Genomic DNA, 23,740 nt, shown 5'->3' on the forward strand with positions numbered 1-23,740 from the left:
ACAGGTTGGGGCACTGTGGGGGGTACAGGGTGTGAGGTGATGGGCTGGGGGGCTGCGGGGTGACGGGTTTGGGGGCTGTGGCAGGTACGGGGTGTGAGGTGAGGGGTTGGGGGGCTGGCGGGGTACGGGATGTGAGGTGATGGGTTGGGGGGCGGTGGGGTGAGGAGTTGGGGGGCTGTAGGGGATATGGGGTGTCAGGTGATGGGTTGGGGGTGTGAGGTGACGAGTTTGGGGTGGCAAGGTGAGGGGTTGGGGGGACTGTGGGGGTACGGGGTGTGGGGTGACGGGTTGGGGATCTGCGGGGTGAGAGGGGTACGGGGTGTGAGGTGACGGGTTGTGGGGGGAGGGGTTGGGGGTGTGGGTGGTACGGGGTGCGGGGTGATGGGTTGGGGGGCAGTGGGGGGTACGGGGTGTGAGGTGACGGGTGAGGGGGCTGCGGGGTGATAGGTTGGGGGCTGTGGGGTTTGGGGGCTGTGGGGGGTACGGGGTGTGAGGTGAGGGGTTGGGGGGCTGCAGGGTGAGGGGTTGAGGGGCTGGCGGGGTACGGGATGTGAGGTGACAGGTTGGGGGCTGTGGGGGGTACGGGGTGTGAGGTGACGGGTTGGGGGGCTGCGGGGTGACAGGGTGAGGGGTTGGGGGGCTATGGGGGGTACGGGGTGTGAGGTGACGGGTTGGGGCTGCGGGGTGAGGGGTGGGGGGGCTGTGGGGGGTACGGGGTGTGAGGTGACGGGTTTGGGGCGGCGGGGTGAGGGGTTGGGGGGCTGTGACGGGTTGGGGGGTGTGAGGTGACGGGTTTGGGGCGGCGGGGTGAGGGGTTGGGGGTGTGGGGGGTACGGGGTGTGAGGAGACGGGTTGGGAGGCTGTGGGGGGTACGGGGTGCGAGGTGACGGGTTGGGGGGCAGTGGTGTGAGGGGTTGGGGGGTTGTGGGGGGTACGGAGTGTGAGGTGACGGGTTGGGGGGCTGCGGGGTGAGGGGTTGGGGGCTGTGGGGGGTACGGGGTGTGAGGTGACGGGTTGGGGGCTGTGGGGTGAGGGAGTTGGGGGGCTATGTAGGGTACGGGGTGTGAGGTGATGGGTGAGGGGGCGGTGGGGTGATGGGTTGGGGGGCTGCGGGGTGAGGGGTTGTGGTGGGTACAGGATGTGAGGTGACGGGTTTGGGGTGGCGGGGTGAGGGGTTGGGGGTGTGGAGTGATGGGGGAGGGGGTTGGGAGGCTGTGGGGGTACGGGCTGTGGGGTGATGGTTTGGGGGGTGAGGGATTGGGGGGCTGTGGGGGGTACGGGGTGTGAGGTGACGGGTTGGGGGTGTGAGGTGACGGGTTTGGGGCGGCGGGGTGAGGGGTTGGGGTGTGGGCGGTACGGGGTGTGAGGTTATGAGGGAGGGGGTTGGGGGACGGTGGGGGGGTACGGGGTGTGAGGTGACGGGTTGGGGGGCTGCGGGGTGAGGGGTTGTGGGGCTGTGGGGGTACGGGGTGTGAGGTGGGGGGTGTGAGGTGACGGATTTGGGGCGGCGGGGTGAGGGGTTGGGGTGTGGGCGGTACGGGGTGTGAGGTGATGGGGGAGAGGGTTGGGGGGGTACGGGGTGTGAGGTGGGGGGTGTGAGGTGACGGGTTTGGGGCGGCGGGGTGTGGGGTTGGGGTATGGGTTGTGAGGTGATGGGGGAGGGGGTTGGGGGCATACGGGGTGTGAGGTGACAGGTTTGGGGCGGCGGGGTGAGGGGTTGGGGTGTGGGCAGTACGGGGTGTGAGGTGACAGGTTGGGGGGCTGCGGGGTGAGGGGTTGTGGGGCTGTGGGGGTACGGGGTGTGAGGTTACGCGTTTGGGGCGGCGGAGTGAGGGGTTGGGGTGTGGGCGGTACGGGGTGTGAGGTGATGGGGGAGGGGGTTGGGGAGCGGTGGGGGGGTACGGGGTGTGAGGTGATGGGGGAGGGGGTTGGGGGGGTACGGGGTGTGAGGTGACGGGTTGGGGGGCTGCGGGGTGAGGGATTGTGGGGCTGTGGGGGGTACGGGGTGTGAGGTGACGGGTTTGGGGCGGCGGGGTGAGGGGTTGGGGTGTGGGCGCTACGGGGTGTGAGGTGATGGGGGAGAGGGTTGGGGGGGTACGGGGTGTGAGGTGATGGGGGAGGGGTTTGGAGGGCGGTGGGGGGGTATGGGGTGTGAGGTGATGGGGGAGAGGGTTGGGGGGGTACGGGGTGTGAGGTGGGGGGTGTGAGGTGACGGGTTTGGGGCGGCGGGGTGTGAGGTGATGGGGGAGGGGGTTGGGGGGGTACGGGGTGTGAGGTGACGGTTTTGAGGCGGCGGGGTGAGGGGTTGGGGTGTGGGCGGTACGGGGTGTGAGGTGATGGGGGAGGGGGTTGGGGCGGTACGGGGTGTGAGGTGACGGGTTGGGGGGCGGTGGGGTGAGGGGTTGGGGTGTGGGCGGTACGGGCTGCGGGGTGAGGGGTTGGGGTGTGGGCGGTACGGGGTGTGAGGTGATGGGGGAGGGGGTTGGGGGGGTACGGGGTGTGAGGTGACGGGTTTGGGGCAGCGGGGTGAGGGGTTGGGGTGTGGGCGGTACGGGGTGTGAGGTGACGGGTTTGGGGCGGTGGGGTGAGGGGTTGGGGTGTGGGCGGTACGGGGTGTGAGGTGACGGGTTGGGGGGCTGCGGGGTGAGGGGTTGGGGTGTGGGCGGTACGGGGTGTGAGGTGATGGGGGAGGGGGTTGGGGGGTACGGGGTGTGAGGTGACGGTTTTGGGGCGGCGGGGTGAGGGGTTGGGGTGTGGGCGGTACGGGGTGTGAGGTGATGGGGGTTGGGGCGGTACGGGGTGTGAGGTGACGGGTTGGGGGGCTGCGGGGTGAGGGGTTGGGGTGTGGGCGGTACGGGGTGTGAGGTGATGGGGGAGGGGGTTGGGGGGGTACGGGGTGTGAGGTGACGGGTTGGGGGGCGGTGGGGTGAGGGGTTGGGGTGTGGGCGGTACGGGGTGTGAGGTGAGGGGTTGGGGGGCGGTGGGGTGAGGGGTTGGGGTGTGGGCGGTACGGGGTGTGAGGTGAGGGGTTGGGGGGCTGCGGGGTGAGGGGTTGGGGGCGGGGGGGGTACGGGGTGTGAGGTGATGGGGGAGGGGGTTGGGGGGGTACGGGGTGTGAGGTGAGGGGTTGGGGGGCTGCGGGGTGAGGGGTTGGGGTGTGGGCGGTACGGGGTGTGAGGTGATGGGGGAGGGGGTTGGGGGGCTACGGGGTGTGAGGTGACGGGTTGGGGGGCGGTGGGGTGAGGGGGTTGCGGGGCGAGGGGGCGCCGGCGGGGGGCGAAGGGCGCCGCAGGGCCGGCGGGGGGCGCTGCGGCGGGAGGCCGGCGGGGGCCCGCTCCCTTGGCGGCGGGGCCGGGGCGCGGGGGGCGGAGCGGACACGTCCCCGTAGCGAGCGCGGGCGGGTGGCGGCCGCGGCTCGGCGCGGCGGGGCCTGGCGGCGCCATGAAGGCGTGCGAGTACCGGCAGATCCCCCCGGGCGCCCCCGCCGCGCCCCCGGGCCCGCCGCCCCCCGCCCCGGAGCCGCCGGCGCGCGCCCCGCGCCGCAAGTGGGAGGCGTTCCCGGGCCGCAACCGCTTCTACTGCGGCGGGCGCCTCATGCTGGCGCGGCACAGCGGCGTCTTCGCCCTCACGCTGGGGCTGATCCTGGCCACCAGCGGCCTCTTCTTCGCCTTCGAGTGAGTCTGGGGCCCGCCGCCCCCTTATCCCCCGCAGCCCGCCTCTGCCCGGGCCCCCGCCCCCTTATTCCCTACAGCGCATCCCGCTTCTGACCCGGGGCCCCCCGTACCCCGCTTCTGCCCGGGGCTCCCCCCCGCCCCCCTACTCCCGCATCCCGCTTCTGACCCGGGGCCCCCCCGTACCCCCGCATCCCGCTTCTGCCCGGGGCTCCCCCCCGCCCCCCTACTCCCGCAGCCCGCTTCTGCCCCGGGCCGACACCCCCGGCATCTGCCCGGGGGCCCCCCCGTCCCCTACCCCGCAACCCGCTTCTGCCCCGGGCTGCCACCCTCGCTTCTGCCCGCCCCCCCCCCCACCCCCGCAGCCCGCCTCTGCCCGGGCCACCCCCACCCCCGCAGCCCGCCTCTGCCCGGGGGCCGCCCCTAACCCCGAACCGGCCTCTGCTGGGGCCCCCCGCCCCCTTATCCCCTACACCGCAACCCCTTCTGCCCCGGGCCCCCCCGCAACCCGCTTCTGCCCGGGGGCCCCCCGTCCCCTACCCCGCAACCCGCTTCTGCCCCGGGCTGCCACCCTCGCTTCTGCCCGCCCCCCCCCCCCGCAGCCCGCCTCTGCCCGGCCCCCCACCCCCGCAGCCCACCTCTGCCCGGGCCACCCCCACCCCCGCAGCCCGCCTCTGCCCGGGGGCCGCCCCTAACCCCGAACCGGCCTCTGCTCGGGCCCCCCGCCCCCTTATCCCCTACACCGCAACTCGCTTCTGCCCCGGGCTGACACCCCCCGCTTCTGCCCGGGGGCCCCCCGTCCCCTACCCCCGCAACCCGCTTCTGTCCCAGGCTGACACCCACCGCTTCTGCCCGGGGGCCCCCCGCCCCCTACCCCCGCAACCTGCTTCTGTCCCGGGCTGCCCCTAACCCCAAACTGGCCTCTGCTCGGGCCCCCCGCCCCCTTATCCCCTACACCTGCATCCCGACCTCTGCCTGGGGCCCCCCACCTGTGGGGCCCTGACCACCCCTCACCAGCCCCCAAACCACCCCATCATTCCCTGTCCCCCCCAATGCACTGCTTGGGGCCCCTGCCTCCCCAACTTGTCCCCTGCATCTGCCTGGGAACCTAGCTCCCAAACCACCTCATCACCCCTTGCCCTTCAAATGGATTGCCAGGGGACCCTGTCTCCCCAACTATCCCATTATCCTCCGCCTCCCAACCCCCCCGCCTATGAGCCCTAGCTACTAAACCCGTCCTCTGCCCTGGTCCATCACCCCACTGGCCCGGGATCCTGCTCCCCAATCACCCCTCCACTCCTTGCCCAGACACCCTGGCTCAGCCAGCGAACCACCCCTGCCCAAAGGTCCCTGGCCCCCAGTCACACCCTGCCTGAGCAGGGGAAGCTCTGCATCACTAGCTCTCTTATCCCCCTCAAATAATTCTCTGCCTGGGCATGGGGAGCTCTGGAGTCCCCAACATCCTTCTACAACCTGACCCCCCATCATCTCTTGTCAATGGAGGGGGTTCTGTGGGTTGCTAACCCACTCATTGTCTCCAGATCACTCCACTTTCTGGAGAGGGGAAGCTCTAGGAACCCCTCACTCCACTTATTCCCTTTGTCTGAGGAGGGGGAACTCTGGTGTCCCCAGCCCCCTTTCCATTGTCCCCAAGTCCTTTCCTGTCTGGGGTGGGAGAGCTTTATTACAATTGGAATTTTGATTTAAATTAAATACAGGTTTAGTTTTAAATAATACACTTTTTAAATCAAATTAAAAATTGTTAGCCTATGTTAAGGCCTAAATTTATCATAATCTATTAACATAATTTAAAAATCAAATAAAAAAATTTAGTACATGTCTTCTGCCAACTTCTAAAGAAAGTTCCACCAGTTCATGGGGTAAGTCGCTGTGTAAGCACCTGGAATCAGGGTTTGTTGAAGTGTTAAATCAGCAGTAGCTTCTGCAGGTGCAGAGAGAATATTTTTATCATTTCGGTTTATTCATTTAGTTCAGTTCAATGACTAGTTCATTCACTGTTACAAAACCAACTGAGAGTTGAAGAAGCGGAAAAGCTTGTTTTCTTCTTCTCATCTATCAGTAAAAAAACTAGTTATGAGAGAGTTCTAACATCTTGAAGGACATGATATTAAAAACAATCAGTTCAGTTCACTAACTACAGATACTTCCGTTGTTTAATAAATGAGTTTTAGATGCAAAACATGTTTTGATAAACTTTTTTCTTATGTGTCCTGCACATTTAAGGTAGTTTTATTTCATATGAAAATTAAATGCTATTTTTGTGTATTTTAAATTGAATTTCCATCCAAACAGAGCTGGACACAAATCACAAGTAAAAAAAATTAACCATCACCTGGCAAATAATAAATGCATTATTCACCATTTTCTAACATAAAAATGTAAAAATTAAAAATCTGAATAAATGTAAGTTAAACTATATAATTTCTTAAATGTGTATTCTCCTAGTTGGTAAAAAGAAGCAGCAAATTTAGTGTTAAGGTTATATTTAGTTGTAAATCAACATGTTTTAAAGGTTACCAATCAATGAAACTCAACCTTCCTTTAGGAAAATATCTAAAAGGTATAAACATGATTAAAATTGATCATTTAAATCAAGGTTTTCTGCTTGCTGGTTTAAATCATGATTAAAATCGGGGATTTAAATCACTTTGACTTAAATCAGTCCACCCTGCTTCAGAGGCTATTCTGTCCTTCTGTAAAAAAGAAAGCACAGGGCTGCACTGCGTGGTGGAATTGGTTCTAGCCCAGTGGGGTTTTGTTGTTTGGTGGCTGTCTTGTTCTGAACAGCTGAGTTTGGGAGTTGAAACAAAAGTTCTCTTAATCCCTTTGAACTGCCTCGTTGTATAGTGAGGCTGATTATTGTCCATGGACACCAGGAGTCGGACAGCTTGCGTGTCTGGGTTGGCGTCTGGGTGATTATCAGTGCTTATAATAGTAAAATCCCTTTTGCAGAGTGAGGAGTGGGAGCGGGACTGCAGCGCTGCATTATGTGAACAGCTGCGTGCCTTAGAAGTCTTTAACTGTCTTGCTGTGAGTGACTGAGGCTGCCCTCCCATTGTGCTCATGTGAGGGCAAACGTGGGCCCTTGTCTCCATGATGTGTAGTCACTAATGATGGCTCTCTGTACCTGTTCAAACAGAGTCATCTATTTGGAGGAGCATTGGCTCATGTTACAGCAGCGTCTAATACAGAAATATGTCCCTTTTTAAACCCCTGGTGCAGCATGAAGGACACCCATGCCATCTATAGATGGCAAATCTGAATAGAACCAGGGCCAGTTTCCCTTTCAGCTTCACACGTTGGGCCAAATGGAATCGCAGTAGTGCTGAATTTGACCCATTATCTGTACAGAAAGGTCCATAAAAGGCTCCCACATAACTCATTCAGCCTTGACACCTCACTGATGTCATTTTCTCAGAAGGTGAGACTTCCCAACGTGTCACTGATTTTTGAGATACGATTCTGTATCTCCGAAGAAATATAACTTTACCCTAAATGCACCCACTCTACCCACAATTGTGCTGTGTTATGACTGGCTGTTGCCTGCCACTCCAAAGGTGGCTGCATATCGGTGGTGCTGTGGGTATATAGTTTGTAAAGTACTGGGGGCTCTTTCCATTGAAAAGCACCCTAGAACTGTTCTTCCCCTGAATCCGCACACATCAATAAGGTACATACAGGACTCAGGCAGTGTGGTGGTTGTATGGAGACTGTTACATTCTAACCAGTCGTTCTCTTCAGTGTTGGGAAACAAAGTATGGTTTGTTCTTCAGATGGACTCCCTAGCTCTGAAACTTGGGTCCCATCTTCATGACAAAATCATCTGTGTTAGTTGGGGCTCCTAGGCGCTACTCCCATTCAAATAATAAACAGTAATCATTAGAGCAGCTGATTGAGGTGCTTGTGGGTGAATGCCGGGAATGTAAAAAACTTGTTTGTCTAATTATTTACAGCTGCCCCTTCCTTGCCAGTCACCTGACCCTGGCCATTCCCATCATCGGGGGTGTCCTGTTCTTCTTTGTCATCAGCTGTTTGCTGCAGACAAGCTTCAGAGACCCAGGTATCCTGCCCAGAGCCACCCCCAGTGAGGCTGCAGACCTGGAGAAACGGATTGGTGAGCCTTTCTCTCATGCATTTACTGTGGACTGTGCATGCACATGTATTAGAAAAAGCCAATTCTTTAAAGGCACATGGGGGTCCCTCTCTTGGGTCTTGGCACCCTAGCAGTAGATGGGGAAGGTTTTGATTGGAGATGGCATTTGGAGTAGAGTCTAAGGACAGACACTTGTGTCCAATTGACGGTATCTCAGAGGGCAAAAAATGTAAAGAGCAGGTGGTGATAGGAGGGGACTATCTGACCTGTCTAGTGCTAGCAAGCTGAGTCCCAAGATTGAGTATCTTCAGAGATGTAGAATTAGAAGTAATTTATTCTTCTGTTTAAAACTGTGATTCCCAAACTCTTTTGGTCAACAGTACCAATTTCCCAGACAAAGTACTGTACCAAACACTACAGTCGACTCTATGTGCTCTTCCTGCCATGGAGCTCAGCTTGCTTCTTGCTTCCCACGAGCGGAGTATGTAGTAGAATACAGTGTGCACAGCTGCTAACTACCCACTCTCTGATGCCCCATTTGACTGCCCCTCTGGCCCAGCACAGAGGTTAATTGAGAGAGAGCCTGGAGTACCAGATACCTCAGCCTGAAGTATCATTATGGGAAATCCTCAGTTCAGAGTGACTGCGTACCGTGCTCTTAAATACTGTGCTATTACTCTCATCCTAGAGTGTGGAGTAGAGAGAGGTGTGCTGGTTCAGACAGCAGTTGAAGCACAGGGCTGGGATTGGGGAAGCCCTGATTTCTAGCCCTGGTTATGAAACTTACTCTCTGAGCCTTTGGGGAAGTCAGTTCACCACTGCTTCAGTTTCCCCATCTGTAAAATGGATATAATACCAACTTCCCTTCTTCTCAGGGCTTCTATGAGGATTAATTAGATGATGTTTGTGAAGCTGTGGCGTTCTATGTAAGTGCTAAGAATTTATGCTTATTTCGTTAAACAGCAGGAGATATGATAGTACAGGTGTTTTTTCACTAGGGTTGGTAGGCCTAATCGTAGTGTGTGTTGAGTAAGCTCTTCAAGCCCCACTTAGGTTCTGGTAGATCAAATAAAAAGTCTTGATAGGAGCAGAGAGAAATAAAGCCCTTGTTTTGTTTCTGACTGTGATTGTCTCAATGGGTTTTGGTGACTAGAACTGGCACTGAGAAGAAGTTCTGGGTAACGCTGCTAATTGCAGGCCACATCCAGAGCATCTGAGACCAGTTCCCTTGGATTTTGTGACTGTGAAGCTTTGTCTGACATCTTTGGGGGCAAACGCTCATATGGGGTTGTTGGAAAGCCTGTCTTGTGAAGAAAATGGGGTGGGTGTGTTAGACACCACAGAGAACATCCCCATGTGTTACCCAAGTGCAAAGTATCTTGCTGCCCTGCTAGAGACGCCTGATAGCTTTTGTGGATTTCAGAACAGCTTCTGATAAACCACAACAAATCTCCACTCATGTTAAAATGCAGACAATGGGGACTGATCCCAGATTATTTTGCCTAAAAAGGCATTTTAGACCCCTCTTCTCTGCTAGTTCTCAAAGGTTGCATGTCTCAGTTCGTTTTAATGCAATTGTAATAATGCTAGGTCAGCCCAGGTGTAATTGTGCCAAGGCTTGGGCGGAGGGGAGTCGGGGTGCTGTTCTATACAGACTGTGCTGTGTTTACATTGTGCTGATCAATAATATCAATGCACCTATACATAAAACTATAGGCTGGGGTTTTTAAAGCAACCTAAGAGAGTCAGGTGCACAATTCCCATTGAATTTTTCAATGGGAATTGGGTACTTAACTCTTTTAGGCTCCTTTGAAAATCCCAGCCTTAATATTAATGAAGCATATCATACAACTGAGTCCAGAGCCAACAGAAGACTCTACTCAGCACTCCCTCAATAGCAGCTGCTGCTAACTACCCACTCTTTGATTCCCCATTTGACTGTCCCTCTTTTATGAGTTCAGAAATAGGTGGCTGATCCCAGTAACTGACTTGTAGATTAGATACTGAGCCCCCATCTTCATACCGTGTTGCCAAACGAATAGCCAAAATAGTTGAGTCGGAGTGCCCAGCATAAAGTCCTATTACAATTTATTAATGAATTTGAAACAGTCCTCATATCCACATCCAGCGGAATCTTCCTCTTGATTGAAACTGACTTAAAATCTCTAGTTAGAGCTTGTATTTACAGTGGGCATCTATTCTGCAGATCGTGAATTTAGGGTAATGAATTTGGGAATTAATGTTTTAGGGGCTAGGATTGTCACTAGCCCAGTAGGACTCCTGTATTCACAGCTCTTATAAGAGGACAAGCATTGATGTGATGTAATGTATGTTTGTGTTTTTATGATGGCTGTATGACGGTAAGTGTGTGTGTGCAGAATATATGGCCTGCTTTTTGTAGTGTGTTACCCATAGTAACAAATGCTCTAGCAAAGCTACTGTGAGACTTCTGGAGTCTGTCACTGCTGGAAATGATCAGAGAAATATAATTTCTCTGTATCTGCCCAGACAACCATTTTGTGGGTGGTTTTTAAAACTAGCTAGCTGTCTTCTTCACTTTCTGTTTCAAAATCCCCTGAAGTAGTTAGTCCGTTAGCCCACTGCAGGGGCTACCTGTCATGTCAGCTATTGCTCTTAATACAATCCATTCTTCTTCTTAACATGCTTGACTGTGTCAAATCAGGTTTTCGAAGCCCTCATAAAAGGGTGTGTGGTGCCCTCCCTGTTGTGATATCAAAGGGCTTATTTTTTTAAAAAAGTGACATGCATGAATGTCGAAAGCCATCCTTCCCACCACTGCACCTATCCAGGTCAGCACACTCTGGCTACATGCACAAGTGTATCTTGCAGTGTCCTGAAAAATCTCCAACCATGGCCTTGGAGGAAGTAAATTCCATTTGTGCTACTAGTATGTATCAAACTTCAATGGAATCTGTCTGAAACAGTCAAGAGATCACCCCTCCATCTTGCCCACAATTCTACTGCTAAGCCTACTGTGCCCCTAAGCCACCCTGTCCATAGGCGGTGGGTGAACCTCCCCTTCAGGAAGGCTAGCTCCCTGGCCACTCCCCTTCTGCCTGAGGCCCTGCGAGCCGGAGCCCTGAGCGACCCCCACCCCCAGCAGCCCAGAGCCAAGAGCTGCCCCTGTTCCTTCCCTCCTTCCCCCACGGCCAGCTGGCCGACCCCGGGCCAGCCTGAGCCGCCCCAGCCCCTGGCTGCAAGCCTGAGCTCCAGGCCACCTGCTGGAGCTGAGCCCCTGCTAGCTTCAGGGGACATGGGGAGCAAGGACAGGGCTTCCCATGACGATGCCCCCCAAAGGCTACTGCTCCTTAACTGTAGCTGTGCTGCTGGTGCACAGAACGGTTGTAGAAGAATCACACGTGTGTTAACAGCTTGTTACTTCCTTTGGTTGAGAACTGTTAGAGAGGAGCTTTGCTTCCTCCTTCTGTGTTCTAGAGATGTGTTAATGTTAGCAGGTGTGTTAGAGTGCTGCTTTAATGCTTACTATGTATATAGTGCCTCTGATTTTCAAAGTGTGACTGATGTTAATTCCTTTCAGCAGCCCTGCAAGGGTCATCCCTTTTGAACAGAAGGGGAAATTGTGGCACAAAGATTAAATAACACTCTGAGTAATGGACAGAGTTGAGATTAGAGCTCTGGGGGTCCTGGCTTCCCATCTTGATCTCAGTCCCCTCCATCACGCTGCCTCTCCAGTGTTCAGCTTGGATATGTATGAGCACCGCACAGTTGCATACCAGCCAGAGCTGTGCCATGCAAGAGGGGAGCAAGGCCCCAGTGGCTGGGGTGCCATGTGGAATGGGCCTGTGCGAGTCTGACTCTCCCCACTTCACTCTCACTCCACAGATAGCATGGGCACCTCCACCTACCGCCCGCCCGCCCGGACAATGGAAGTGGTTATAAACAAATACGTGGTGAAATTAAAGTACTGCTATACCTGCAAAATGTTCCGACCCCCCCGGACCTCTCACTGCAGTGTTTGTGATAACTGTGTAGGTAAGTCCAAGGGGTTCAGGAGCAGGTGAAATCTGCATAGATAAATGGGGTTCTAATTTAAGCTCTTGAGCAAAAACCTTTCTGCTTCACCATAAAGGGCTTGAAAACTAAATAACAAACTTGTGATAAAATAATCTCTCTCCCTTCTTCCCACTTCAAACTAATGACAGATATGTACTGTGCCAACAGTGGCCTGTGGGCCAGGACACAGCAGGTGCTGTGCTCTAATGCCCTCTCCAACAGTACGAGGTAGGATTGTACAGGTGAAACGCAGCATATCTCCTATTTAAACCTACCGCCAAGCATCTGGGTATGAAATAAAGCTGCAGGATCTCTGTTCCCTTGGCCACTCTGTGTTGCAGTCATGGCGAATGTGAAGCAGAGGGGCCAGCATATGTTCTATCTTAGCCCTTCTGCCCCATGGCACCTGGTGCTAGATGGGAGGGAGAGCTGGAGGCTGAATGAAGGAGTGAAAAAAAGGGTTGGATACAGCCAAACTGGCAGATGTGAGAGGGACTGGCATGCAGCAGGAGATATTGGTGTGGCAGTGAGATTCCTGCATAGTCTAGAGTCTCTGGAGGAGCAGTTTAAAAAGCTGTCAGTCTGGTGTGACGTGTGGGCAGGATGGTGGAGTATAGGTGAATGGCAGGTCCACTGAGCACACTGTTACTTTATTAATGGTCATTAATTAATTCATTCATTAACCTATGGGTGCAACCTTCTGTTCAAATCAGCATGTTGCACTAACAGTTGTGGATGCTGGGGCAGCTTGGAGACAGATGAAATTACTGATCTGAGAACTACCACAAAATTCAAGGTCACCTTTCTAAAGAAGACAGCTCAAAGACAGGGAGTTTGAGGCACTATTGAATGGCTTTCAAGGATGAGGCTTGACATCAGCGAGTGTCACTTGGTGGCACAGGATGCAGCCCCACCCAGCTTTGTCAGGCCTGAGCATTACTTGAATGGGAGACCTCCAGGATGCTTCAGGTTTTAGTAGCTGGCATTCTTCCTTCTGAACCAAAGCCTCACCGTAGTATTAAGCAGTGCTGGGCTGCTAGAGTTACAGTTTTGTGGGTGAAACCTAAGTTGGAGGTCCTGGCCGCTTGTGGTTATAAAAGATGGCTTGGTACTTTTTTTTTGCTAGCGTAGGAATGTTAACCCATGTGTCTTGGCAAAATTTCCATGTGGGTAATTTCATTCTGCCATCCTAAATTCCCCCTGCGGTTTCAACTGGATAGGATATTCTTCACGTCCTGTATGAAACTCTTAGGTTATGTTACCATAAGCTGTGAAAGAGTTGATATGTTTCACCTCAGAGGTGGCTGCATTTCAGTGGTGGGTAAAGCGGTGTGTGTGTTGTTGAAAGGGCCCTGCCAACTTGAAATCTAGTCCATTCTTTTAAGAGTCAGAAGTATTTTCAGGTATATTGCATCTGCCCTGGGTTCCCTTGCCAGTCTTTGTGGCTTTACAGTCAAATTTTCCTAACTTTTAAAATGCTTTTTCTCTTCACATGAATAGGGGAAATGACTAATGCAAGGGAACAGTGAAACTGAGTCCCCACAGTTCTATCAAATGTACAAAGTATACAGACTGAAGACATAGAAATGCATTTTCTCTAATGTCTTTCAGTTTTAGTAATTGTAGGTGTTACAAGAAACCACGGTTAGTTAGATCAGTATTCGGGCAAAGTGATTTTTAAGGTTGGTGTCCCTATAAAGTTAAAGACGAGCACACATACAGAATGCAAAGCACTATATAAATATAGTGACGGTGTCCTGTCATTCCGAGGTACTGGGCTAAAATCTAAAGGATAGGGCAAAGGGCTGGCTTGTAGCCCCGAGGTTCCCAGGGGCTCTGCAGTGTTCACCCATGTGTGGGGAGTAAGATGCGCTAATAACCTTCTCTTGCTGCCTGGTTTCAGAGCGGTTTGATCACCACTGCCCCTGGGTAGGCAACTGTGTGGGGAAGCGCAACTATCGCTATTTCTACGCCTTCATCCTCTCCCTCTCCTTCCTGACGGCCTTCATCTTCGCCTGTGTTGTCACCCACCTCGCTCTGCGTAAGTACCGTGGCTGCTGTGAGTAACACGTGCCTCGCCCTCAGGCCATCACCACGGGCACCTGGCTTCGCACATCCAGGGAAGCAGCCTCTAAGTTTGTATTAGACTAGGTGATGGATGGCTCAGGTGACGATGGCGAGATTCAGGGCCTTTCACTGCTGGGTCATCTGGATGAACTGGTCGAGGGCTGCAGTAGTGAACTGTAAACCTTATTTTAGAAAATAGTTTGAGAGTTTTGGTGAGTGGATTATTTCCCTCCGTAGCAAGTAGGTTACAGAGTATGTCAAGGCTGCGGTGGGTTGGAGGTGTATGTGTACATTGCATCTACGTCTAGTCATGGCCTCTGATAGAAGGCAGCTTGCTTTTCAGCCCCTGAACCTCTTGGAGCGCATGCTGCACACCAGCATCTAGACTGTGGGGGTTTCTCAGTCAGCTGGGCAGATCCATGAAGCCTTTTGGGATGGGTGTGTACTTTGAAGCAGGATAAATTGGCTGGAGATGTAAATGAGCCTTCTTGAATTCAATACTTTGTCCTGTTTGCTTTGTAGGCTCTCAGGGAAGTGGATTTGTCACCACTCTGAAGGCAACACCGGCGAGATATCCTTTTAGAGCCTGCACCTTCCCATCTGTTCCCCTTTTTGTACACTGACACAGCTGGATCCCTGCAGGGTATTGGAGCAGAGATACTAAAGCTATAGCTCTCTGAAAAGTGTTCTCTGATTTACAGCCCCTTCTGTCAGGACATTTCACTGTACTTTACAAACCCTAATGCACGTAGCCTCCTTACACCACAGTGGGGGACGGGCAGACTTCTCTGCATTTACAGGAGGAGGTGGTGATCCTGTAGCCAAGCTGGTGAGACCCTTTGTTCAAGACACAGTCTCTTTCTCCATTGCCAGACATGGTACATGTGCTTGGTCATGCACAGACGAGGGTTGGAAACAAGCTCCCTTTCTGACACGTGGGAGGACACAGGGAAAAGGGGGGATGTGACTAAATTGGCTGTAGTGAGTTCTCCCTTGATGGGCACTCGCAGAATAGCACAGACAGTGGGAAGGAAGCTGCATGCCTGCTTTGTTGGCTGGAATGCACTCTCCTTGCTATAGCCAGGGCTGACCCTTTTTCCCCAATGGAAGGGGTAGGGGTGAGAGTCCATTTCCTTGCTAGGAGTCTCAGCCAGCCACTCAAAAGCAAGGGCACCTTGCTGAGCCCTTTATGACCCTCGCAAAGTCCCTGTGCTTGTGCCCCCCACTGAGAGTCCTCACAGTTGCTGAGAGTGCCTCCAGTGACTGACTCATCCATTACTTGGGCCTGAGGCCTCTCCTTGCTTTCTGTGTGTGTGTGTGGGGTTTTGGAGGCTTCCTTGACTCTCTTTCCACCGTGCTGGAGCTGGTGATATGTTTTTTCTCAGTCTGGTCTATTTTGGGCCTCTCAGGTTTTCACACTTACCTAGTCGCCTCCAACCTGACGACGAATGAAGACGTAAGTAGCCGTGTGTCTCTCCTTCCATAGAATGGGACCAGAAAGGTGCTCTGGGCATGAAGCCCATTCCTTTCTAAGCAATGAAGAGATCAGCCAAAATTCTGTTGCTGTCTCTGCAGCAGTGTGTCAGAGGAGGTTATCTTGACAGGCCCTAGGTGCTTGTGGCACTTTATTACAGAGCAGATTAAAGACAGCACCTTTGGGATGCCCCCAGAGTTTATCCTCTAATTCGAGTAGCCCAGCGGAGCATGCCAGTGTATGCACACCCCGGCAGAGTGCACAGGTTTCAAAAGGGAGAGCAGTGTGTGTTGTTTGGCTGTGTGGAGACTAGGAAAAGAGGTCATATTTTAAAATACTAGCTAATACCCTTTAACCTTTGGGCTGCCCCTAAGATGGACCACAACCCGCTAACATATTTGTTAACAGGACTTACCTTGGGTACGCTAGACGCAAAGTCCTGTTTAAAATCGTGTTAGTTAAAACATGAGAGCTTAACATGTTTTGAAGCATGACCTGTTTCCCAGTCTAGATGTGTCCTTTGTTAATATTTGGACCACGGAGAAAGCAGTAGGGAGGAAGGAGGCTGAGTGGGTGGCCATTACTTGATTCAGTTTCTTTCCTTGCCACAGACTTCCTGTGTGACTTGGGCAAGTCCCATTGTCTCTCTCTCTCTGCCTTGATTACTCCTCTATGAAAGGGAGTTGATACATAGGGGTGTTATAAAGGTAAATGTATTAAAGGTTGTGACATGCTGAGATACTACTGTAATGGGGGTCTGATAAGTATCTAGATAGCATAGCTGTTTGTGTCTGTCTGGTTGCTTAAAGGGATTTGAAGATCACACTTCTGTCTGAAATATTTGTACCACCTTGTTGTTACAAGTGACACAATTGCTGTCTCAGAGAGAATGGTTTCTCTACTCTTTTACTTAGTGCATTTAACAGCACTTTGGGGCAATTTCTGCTCTCGGTTATACAGCAGATTCCCACTGAAGTCAATGGGAGTTACACCGCGTGACTGAGCCTGTGGTGCATAGTCTGTTGGTTTCCCGTGTTGCTTGACTGGCCTGTTTGTCACAGCAGCTGGGGAAAGGAAGTAAAAAGGGGAAGTGTGATTGTACACAAGCTGGCCGAGGCTCAGGGGCAGAGGTAGGATCTGGAACACCATCTAATTCCTACAGCTTACATGACTAAGATTTCAAGGCAACAGTGTTTCCTTAAACAGGCTCCTGTGGCGGCTCAACATGAAGAAACTAAAGGGTTTCTTTACATTAACAGAGCTGCCTATGAACCCTCTTGCTGTTAGCTTAGCTCTGTAAGTGCACTGTGTGCTTTCCAGAAATAAGCCCCTGCCTGGAAGCGCTTTCAGTCTAAATTTGGCAAACAAGAAATGACTAAAGTGAAACAGATGGATGGGAGGGTGGGGGGTTTACAACCACTAGACAAAGTGTGATGCATAGTACATGGTGTGGGAAATGTGTAAGTAGTGGGCATTGCGACTTTGAGACTAAGCTTGGGCAAAGGCAAAAGGGCAAACTGCTCTAGAGAGGACGCGAGCTGCAGAAGGCCAGCTAAAGGTTGCTTGGTGCAATGGGTGGGGGAAGCTATGTCTCGCACAGGGACGTTCTATCAGCTTGCCGCACTGCTGTGGAGAGGATTTAGAGGTCAGGGAAGCGAGAGCCGTGTTATGGGGCACAGTGCAGAGCTCCACACCCCTCTGCCCTGACTTGGGACACTTCTGTCACTTCAGACCTGGGCTTTTCAAGCAATGTGTGGATGATACTGTCCAAGACACCCTCCCGTGTGACCTGGGCAGTGCACTGACCATCTCCATCCCCTCTCACCAGGCTGTCGCTTTCTAATCAGCCTATGTCCTTTCAATTGCAGATCAAAGGGTCGTGGTCAAATAAGAGAGGCTCAGAGTTTGCCAATCCCTACAGCCATAAGAGTATCCTCACCAACTGCTGTGCAGTATTGTGTGGGCCATTCCATCCCAGGTAAGAGCCTCCGATCCTCACTGGACTCGGGACTTGCACCCTGCCCTGACACAGCAGCCATATGTGGAGGTGGAGACAGGAGAGGTTAATACTGGCTCCCAGGAGCCAGGCCAAAGCGATGGCACAGGGCTCTCGGGTGGGGTGGGTAATTCTGAGGCTCAGGCCCAGAGGATAGGTAAATGTACAGGCGGGTGCTGACTGTTACTTTTCATCAATTTAAATCTGCTTAGTTCAGGGCACTCCAGACTTCATTGTAGGGTGTAAACTGAGTGCAACTGGAATATCCCCCTGCAGTGTAGTAAGGGTGGGATATGCCCATTACAGGAGGGCCCGGCAGCTAATGGTAATCGCTTGCTATGGAAATATTTACTAGATTAGCATTTCCTCTTTAGACATTTAAAAATCCAGTGCCCTAAGGACCTCAGGAGGGCTAAAGGATGCATCCTGTGAGCTTTAGCACGACATAAGGAATAACCCTGGGCTTAAAGGTGCCCTGCAATGGACTTCTCAATACATCTGGCTTCTAGATGATGGAGAAGTTCTTCACTCTTGTTTTTACACTGCAAATACAGGTCTTGTCTGCCCTGGCAGCGTCTGGTGACCGGAGAACTAGTGGAATGACACTCTCACCAGACTCAAGGCAGTGAAAGCTGAGTGTTCGGGAGAGTACAGATTTTAGACTGGTTAAATAAAGCTCTTTATTTTATTTTTGAACAAATCTTTAATTTCCATGACTAACTGACCGCCTGAGGGCGAGAGCTTTGTCTCACTCCTCACTTGTCAAAGAAGGCAGGAGGGCTCTTGCTAAATGTGCTCTTGATACAGCTCTAGGATCTCCAGGTGAGAGCAGACTTGACATTCCTGATATTTCTAAGGTGAAAAACCAGCATCAAAACCCCTTCCAGCCCACCAGGTCATCTCTAAGTGGCTGGAATTCTACATGCATCTTGCAGCTGCTTTTCAGATCAAGATGGAGCATTGCATGCTGGGATGTGTGGTCTTGTGGAGGTCTTCACCTCTATCAGAGATGGGGTTGACTGCAATCCTCTCCATTTTATGCAGTATGCTGGAAACCTTAGACTTCTGGCAAGTAGCCAATGCTGTCCTTCGTCAGACAATTTGGAGACTCTTGCCTTAAAAGGACACAATGATTTCCTGTTTAATTTGATCCTGACAAATTCCCTTACCTGTGAATTATTTGCAACTGTCATTAAAGCAGGAAGGAATAATGCCAAACATTTCCTCATCTTTGCTTATTTGCTTCTTGTTTTTCACTGGTTTTGGATAATGAAACAAGAACAGTGAGTTCCACCCTCTGCTCTTCCCTGGGCAGGGTGCAGGGTCCTGGGTTGCAGAGTTCATGGGGCAATGTTGTTCACTGCTTAAACTGTATTTCCATTTTAAAAAATCATTTAATGAAACCTGGTTTGTAACTTTCAAAAAAAACAACCAAAAACCCCATGTTGGGTCTGTCCTACTGAACACCTTCCAACTGAGGAGCTCAGACTAGACGATCAGAATGGTCCCTTCTGGCTTTAACAGCTATGAATCTAACCCCATCCCAAAATAAAACTACCATGGTTTAGTCACATGAGGGCGCAGTTGGGCAAATTTAAAATAATCTCTTGTGTTGGGCTGTTGGGAGTTCAATCCCAACGCACATTTTGTAGCTCTCAGCCTGTTGAATGTTCCAGGCAGGTTTGAGACAGTGTTTCTTTTGCTGGAAGGAACCAATTTGAACTTACTGGGAGCATTCCAGAAATACTAACCTAATGTAAGTGTAATGAAATAATACAGGGAAGGTCTGCTGTTGCTTAACCTGTGCTCAAGAGGGCTGTTACACCATGATTTAAGGAGGGTTTTTTTCCCCCTCTAAAGTACTTCCCAAGGTTCTTGTCATTTTCAGTGCTACTGTTACTATGGAGTCCATGGCAGTAAGTGAGCTAATCCATTTAAACATGATGAGAGCACTGTGAGGTAGATGACTGCTAATGGGATAATAGTATTTCGCTCCTGCTGTAGGGGGCCTCTCCAACTCCAGCCTAGCATAGTAGTGACACAAAGTTGTCTCTAGTTCTGAGTGGTCAGGAACCCATGTCATCCATCCTCCCACTGACACTTTGTATGGCAGTCCCCACAAAGACACAAGCAGGACTTGGGGAAGCTTACCCTGCTGCTGTCACTATGGTACTGGTTCTGTGGCTGCAGTGGGGACTTGACTGTCCAGGGCGGACAAGCTTCCAGGTGCACTCAGCTCACACCAAGAGATTTGAAGAAACGTCTTCCTGCCCAGAGTGCTAAGTGTTTTGGGCTCAGGTGGGTGCGTGTAGCCTTGCCGGTCACCTTGAGTTTTAAGCGACAAATGTTTAAAAACGTGCACAAGAAAAGTCTGAGCCATAGTTAAGTGCTTTCCTGTGTGCGGAGTCTGTTCCCTCTCTCCAGTCGCCCTCATGAGATTTGGCCGAGGGGATTTTCCTGCCTGCATTCAAATTCCCTACACTTTGGACAGTGCTGGCAGGCACAGCTATCCAGTGCTAATGATCAAATGCTGTCAGGGTTTGCTTCCTGCCTTTGAAATCCCTGAGAATCATAGAAATGTAGGACTGGAAGGTACCTTGATAGGTCATCTAGGCCTGTCCCCTGCACTGAGGCAGGACTAAGTATTATCTACAGTACACCATCCCTGACAGGTGTTTGTCCAACCTGCTCTTAAAGGCCTCCACTGATGGAGATTCCACAGCCTCCCTAGGCAATTTGTTCCAGTGCTTACTCATCCTGACAGTTAGGAAGTTTTTCCTGTCTAACCTAAATCTCCTTTGCTGCAACTTAAGCCCATTGCTACTTGTCCTGTCCTCAGTGGATAGGGAGAACAATTTATCACCCTCTTCTTTATAACAGTCTTTTACATATTTGAGGAGTGTTATCGTGTTCCTCCTCAGTCTCCTCTTCCATAAACTAAACAAACACACTTTTTTTCAGTCTTTCCTTGTAGGTCATGTTTCTAGATCTTTAATTATTTTTGTTGCTTTCCTCTGTACTTTCTCCAATTTGTCCACATCTTTCCCAAAGCGTGGTGCCCAGAACTGGAGACACTACTCCAATGGAGGACTTATTGGTGCTGAGTAGGATGGAAGAACAACTACTCGTGTCTTGCTTATGACACTCCTGCTAATGCATCCCAGCATTGGGTTCACCGTTTTTGCACCAGTATTATACTGTTGATTCAACAGGTGTTAGCAGCTCATTTTTACAGCATCACTGGTTGGCTTAGCACACAGCTTCAGGGGTTTGTTTCGTGATGAACGTTGGTGTTTTAACCTCTCCTCTCTCTTTCCATCTTGTTTTCTAGTTTAATAGACAGAAGAGGATTTATCCAGCCTGATGCCGGGACCCCGTCCAGTCCCAAGAGTGAAATCCCCTCCTTTGGATCCAAGACTGACACCAGCATGGTAGGAGGCATTCCCTAGTGGTGCTGTGATATAGTCCAGGGCCTGTGCCTAGCTCCAGTCAGTACATTTCCCGTGATCTCCCTGACCTCAGGCAAGACAGCCCTGTGGTGCAGAGCTGCCAAAGACTCAGTCAAGCCATGCATTACCTTTTTATTTATTTATTTTTTTTGTTTCACTGTGATGTGGCTTACCTGGATTTTCAACTGCTACAGCCTGATGCCGAGCAAGACCTTGGCCTCAGCCAGGGAGAGGGGTTCCAACCACAGCTGGGAAGCAAGAAGGGCTGCTTGGGAAACCCCAACCTCTCAGAACCATCCAAGCTTGGAGTGTCCGCTCCAGAGACCTGCCATCTTTCCTGCGGGGATTAGCTGAATGGGCTGCGGTGCCTTGTGGAGGCTGAGGATGGGGAGGTGGACACAGCCCATGTCCCATCTCCTGTGCTCCATTCTAGAATGGGGGTTGGGTTTTGGGGGACGATGAAGGCTGAAAGCTGGGTCTCCCTGTTGTCGTTACAAATGCCTCCTCCGTCTCTGCCCCAGCAGTGTGAGGGGCAGCTTCATGTGTCAGTATAAACTACGTTCCCATCTGGGCCTGTGGAATATGTAGCGTCCCTTTCCCAGCAGCACCAGTACTTTTCAGAATTGAGGCTGGCTGGTTGGGATGACATTCCCTTTCCCAGATGCTGGGGAGAGCGCTGAGGGTCCAGACCCCTATGGGGCACTGAACATAGGCAGGGAAATAGATGTGCCATCCCAGTTGCTGTTGAGTGCTGGCTCTCACCTGGTCACGGAGAAGGTGCTGACCAACCTTTCCTAGTGTTGTAGCCCTTTCAGCTAGTAAGAAGCCATGCAGGGACAAGGATACAGCCCAGAGGAGCTCTTAGTTTTAATTGGTAGAAACAAAATAAGCAAAGCATTTTGTGGGTTTAACTGCGAGATGTTGCCCTTAAATGATAACCTGTTAGATCTCTGCCCAACACTAGGTGGCTAAAGCGTGAGTGGGCTCTGTGTGTAAAGAGCTTTAATGGCAATGTTGGTGTTGAAGAGGCACAGCTTGCCCAAATTGGGTTACCCTGAGTGCTGGTGTCAGTTAGCCTGCTCTTGGTTTGGATTCCCGGCCAGTAGAATAGAGAGTGGGGCCACCTGCTGGCCCTCTGGGAATGATTCCTCTGAGTCTGTCTGCCCCAGGGTGGCACCATATCTGTTGCTGCTCCTTACCAGGTGTTCACCAGTCTGCCTTGTGGATTACTGACACTGGCGAGTGTGTGTAGGAGAGTTACAGACACATTAGCAATACTTGAAATGCGTTTATTAAAAGCTGCTGGGTATTTTTGCACAATTTTTAAATTTTTTTCTAGGTAGTATTTTTTTGTGTGTCGGTGTAGATAGCGCTGTACGTATCCCTGGCACCAGGGCAGAGATTTGCAGTGTTTGTTCTGTGTTAAGCCACTTGGTTAGACACCCCTGGGCGTTGCAGTATGTATCGGACCCAAAGCCCTTTCATCTTTCTCACCTGTGCTTTCATCACTAATCAGTGCATTTGGGGGGCAGATTGTCACAGAGGTATTCCCCTGTATTCTGCTTTGCACATTGTGAATGACAGCACCCTAGCAGAGAATTGCCAGCTGCTGCAAACTTAAGGAAAACATAGGGTGCATGGAAGGGGCTGGTATTGCTTAAGGCACCCCTCATTGCCCTACCCTGTGAGTCAGTCTGTTGAGCAGTGGTGAACTTCAATGGGACAATATTTAAATGCACCCCCCAACATGGTGTTCTCACATTCCATGCATTCCCTTCCTCTCTAGTTTTTGGCACTCTTTTGTAGCCCAGTTTTGTTGCTGGCCAGAAAATGTCACAAATCCTGACTGTTCAAAGAGCAGTGCATGAGATGTGCCCTGCCCCTCCACCACCCACGTCCTGGGGTTGGGAACTTGGGCCTGCATTTACATGCTGCAGGCTTCTTGCAGAAGGCAGTGGTTTTAGGTGGGGCTTTGAGAGAAGCTTTAGCTGAGAAGAATATTGGACGATTTCAAACCATTCCTTTTTGGAGATTTGATTAAAAATCTGCTCCTTCCACCCTGTAAATGTTCCTTTTGCTTCATGTTTCTGGCTCAGTATTCAAGTGAGATTGGGCATGGCAGGGGTGCTGTTGTCAGTGGACTGATCTGAAAGTACAGCCAGGGGTTGGCGGTGCTGCTGCCCTGTTATAGGTGTGGCTGGGGACTGGACGACTTGGGCTTCATATGCTGTTCTCAGTCAGTCCCCTTTCCAGCAGGGTGTCTAGTCCAAAGCCAGCCCCTATTGTTAGTGACCAAAAGCATTTACCAGCTGTTTCTCAGAGAAGTATCCTCACACACACACCCCCCATGTTAATGTTTCCCACTGCTGGCAGCTGAGGTGAAGAAGGGTTGGTACCAGCATGTAGAATAAACTACCACCTGAGCCCTGGGGGTGACCCTGGCAGCTCAGGGGTGAGGCAGGCTGGCAGGGCAGCTGACACACCAGGCTACAGCTCATGTGCCTTGCTGCTCCTAGACTGATCTTCACCCCAGACGGATCAATGCAACAGTGTAAAAAGCTGCTGCTGTGTCTGGAAAACAACACTCCAAAATTCCTTTCCAGAAATTATCCCGCACAGCAGTTACCGTCTGTCTTCCCTTAGCCACAAATAGCCGGCGCACTAACTCTCCCCTGGCCCTGATGCCGTGTTTCATTGCTTGTGTAATGGTAGGACAGGCAGATGGAGTGTAGAGGGTCAGTAAAGCTACACTCTAAGAGGCTGCAGCTTTGATGGGATGGGATAGGAAAACTGACCCTGCCTCCTACAGGAGTTCAGAAGGAGGGAGAGGGAGGCAAACTCTCTCACTTCTATTTGAACCGGTCTCTCCTGTTATTTGCTGTAATAAAGTTATATTTTTAAAGTTAACTGCTTGGGGATCTGTTTGTTTCCTTT

At 52.0% G+C, this 23,740-nt stretch overlaps 1 protein-coding gene across 13 annotated transcripts in view; it reads left to right on the forward strand.

The window, feature by feature from the left end:
- Positions 1-3,378: 3,378 nt before the first annotated feature.
- The window catches only part of ZDHHC18 (zDHHC palmitoyltransferase 18), a 51,729-nt gene continuing 31,367 nt past the window's right edge, over positions 3,379-23,740 (forward strand). For 4 of the 13 annotated variants that reach the window (XR_012665471.1, XR_012665472.1, XR_012665473.1 and 1 more), the window contains exons 1-7: positions 3,380-3,674; positions 7,646-7,806; positions 11,650-11,799; positions 13,724-13,861; positions 14,410-14,458; positions 15,241-15,343; positions 20,689-20,788. Coding sequence is in view for 7 of the 13 variants with exons in the window: in XM_048826070.2 (XP_048682027.1) it covers positions 3,442-3,674; positions 7,646-7,806; positions 11,650-11,799; positions 13,724-13,861; positions 14,410-14,458; positions 15,241-15,343; positions 17,230-17,339; positions 20,689-20,788; positions 21,001-21,156 (1,200 nt within the window). In the remaining 6 variants the exon portion in view is untranslated. Of the gene's footprint in view, positions 3,675-7,645; positions 7,807-11,649; positions 11,800-13,723; positions 13,862-14,409; positions 14,459-15,240; positions 15,344-17,229; positions 17,340-20,688; positions 23,714-23,740 lie in introns of those variants that run through there. The other 9 variants (XR_012665468.1, XM_048826074.2, XM_075121247.1 and 6 more) reach the window with 7 other exon arrangements.

This window comes from Caretta caretta, chromosome 19, assembly GCF_965140235.1.
Source record: "Caretta caretta isolate rCarCar2 chromosome 19, rCarCar1.hap1, whole genome shotgun sequence".
Lineage (NCBI taxonomy): Eukaryota > Metazoa > Chordata > Testudines > Cheloniidae > Caretta > Caretta caretta.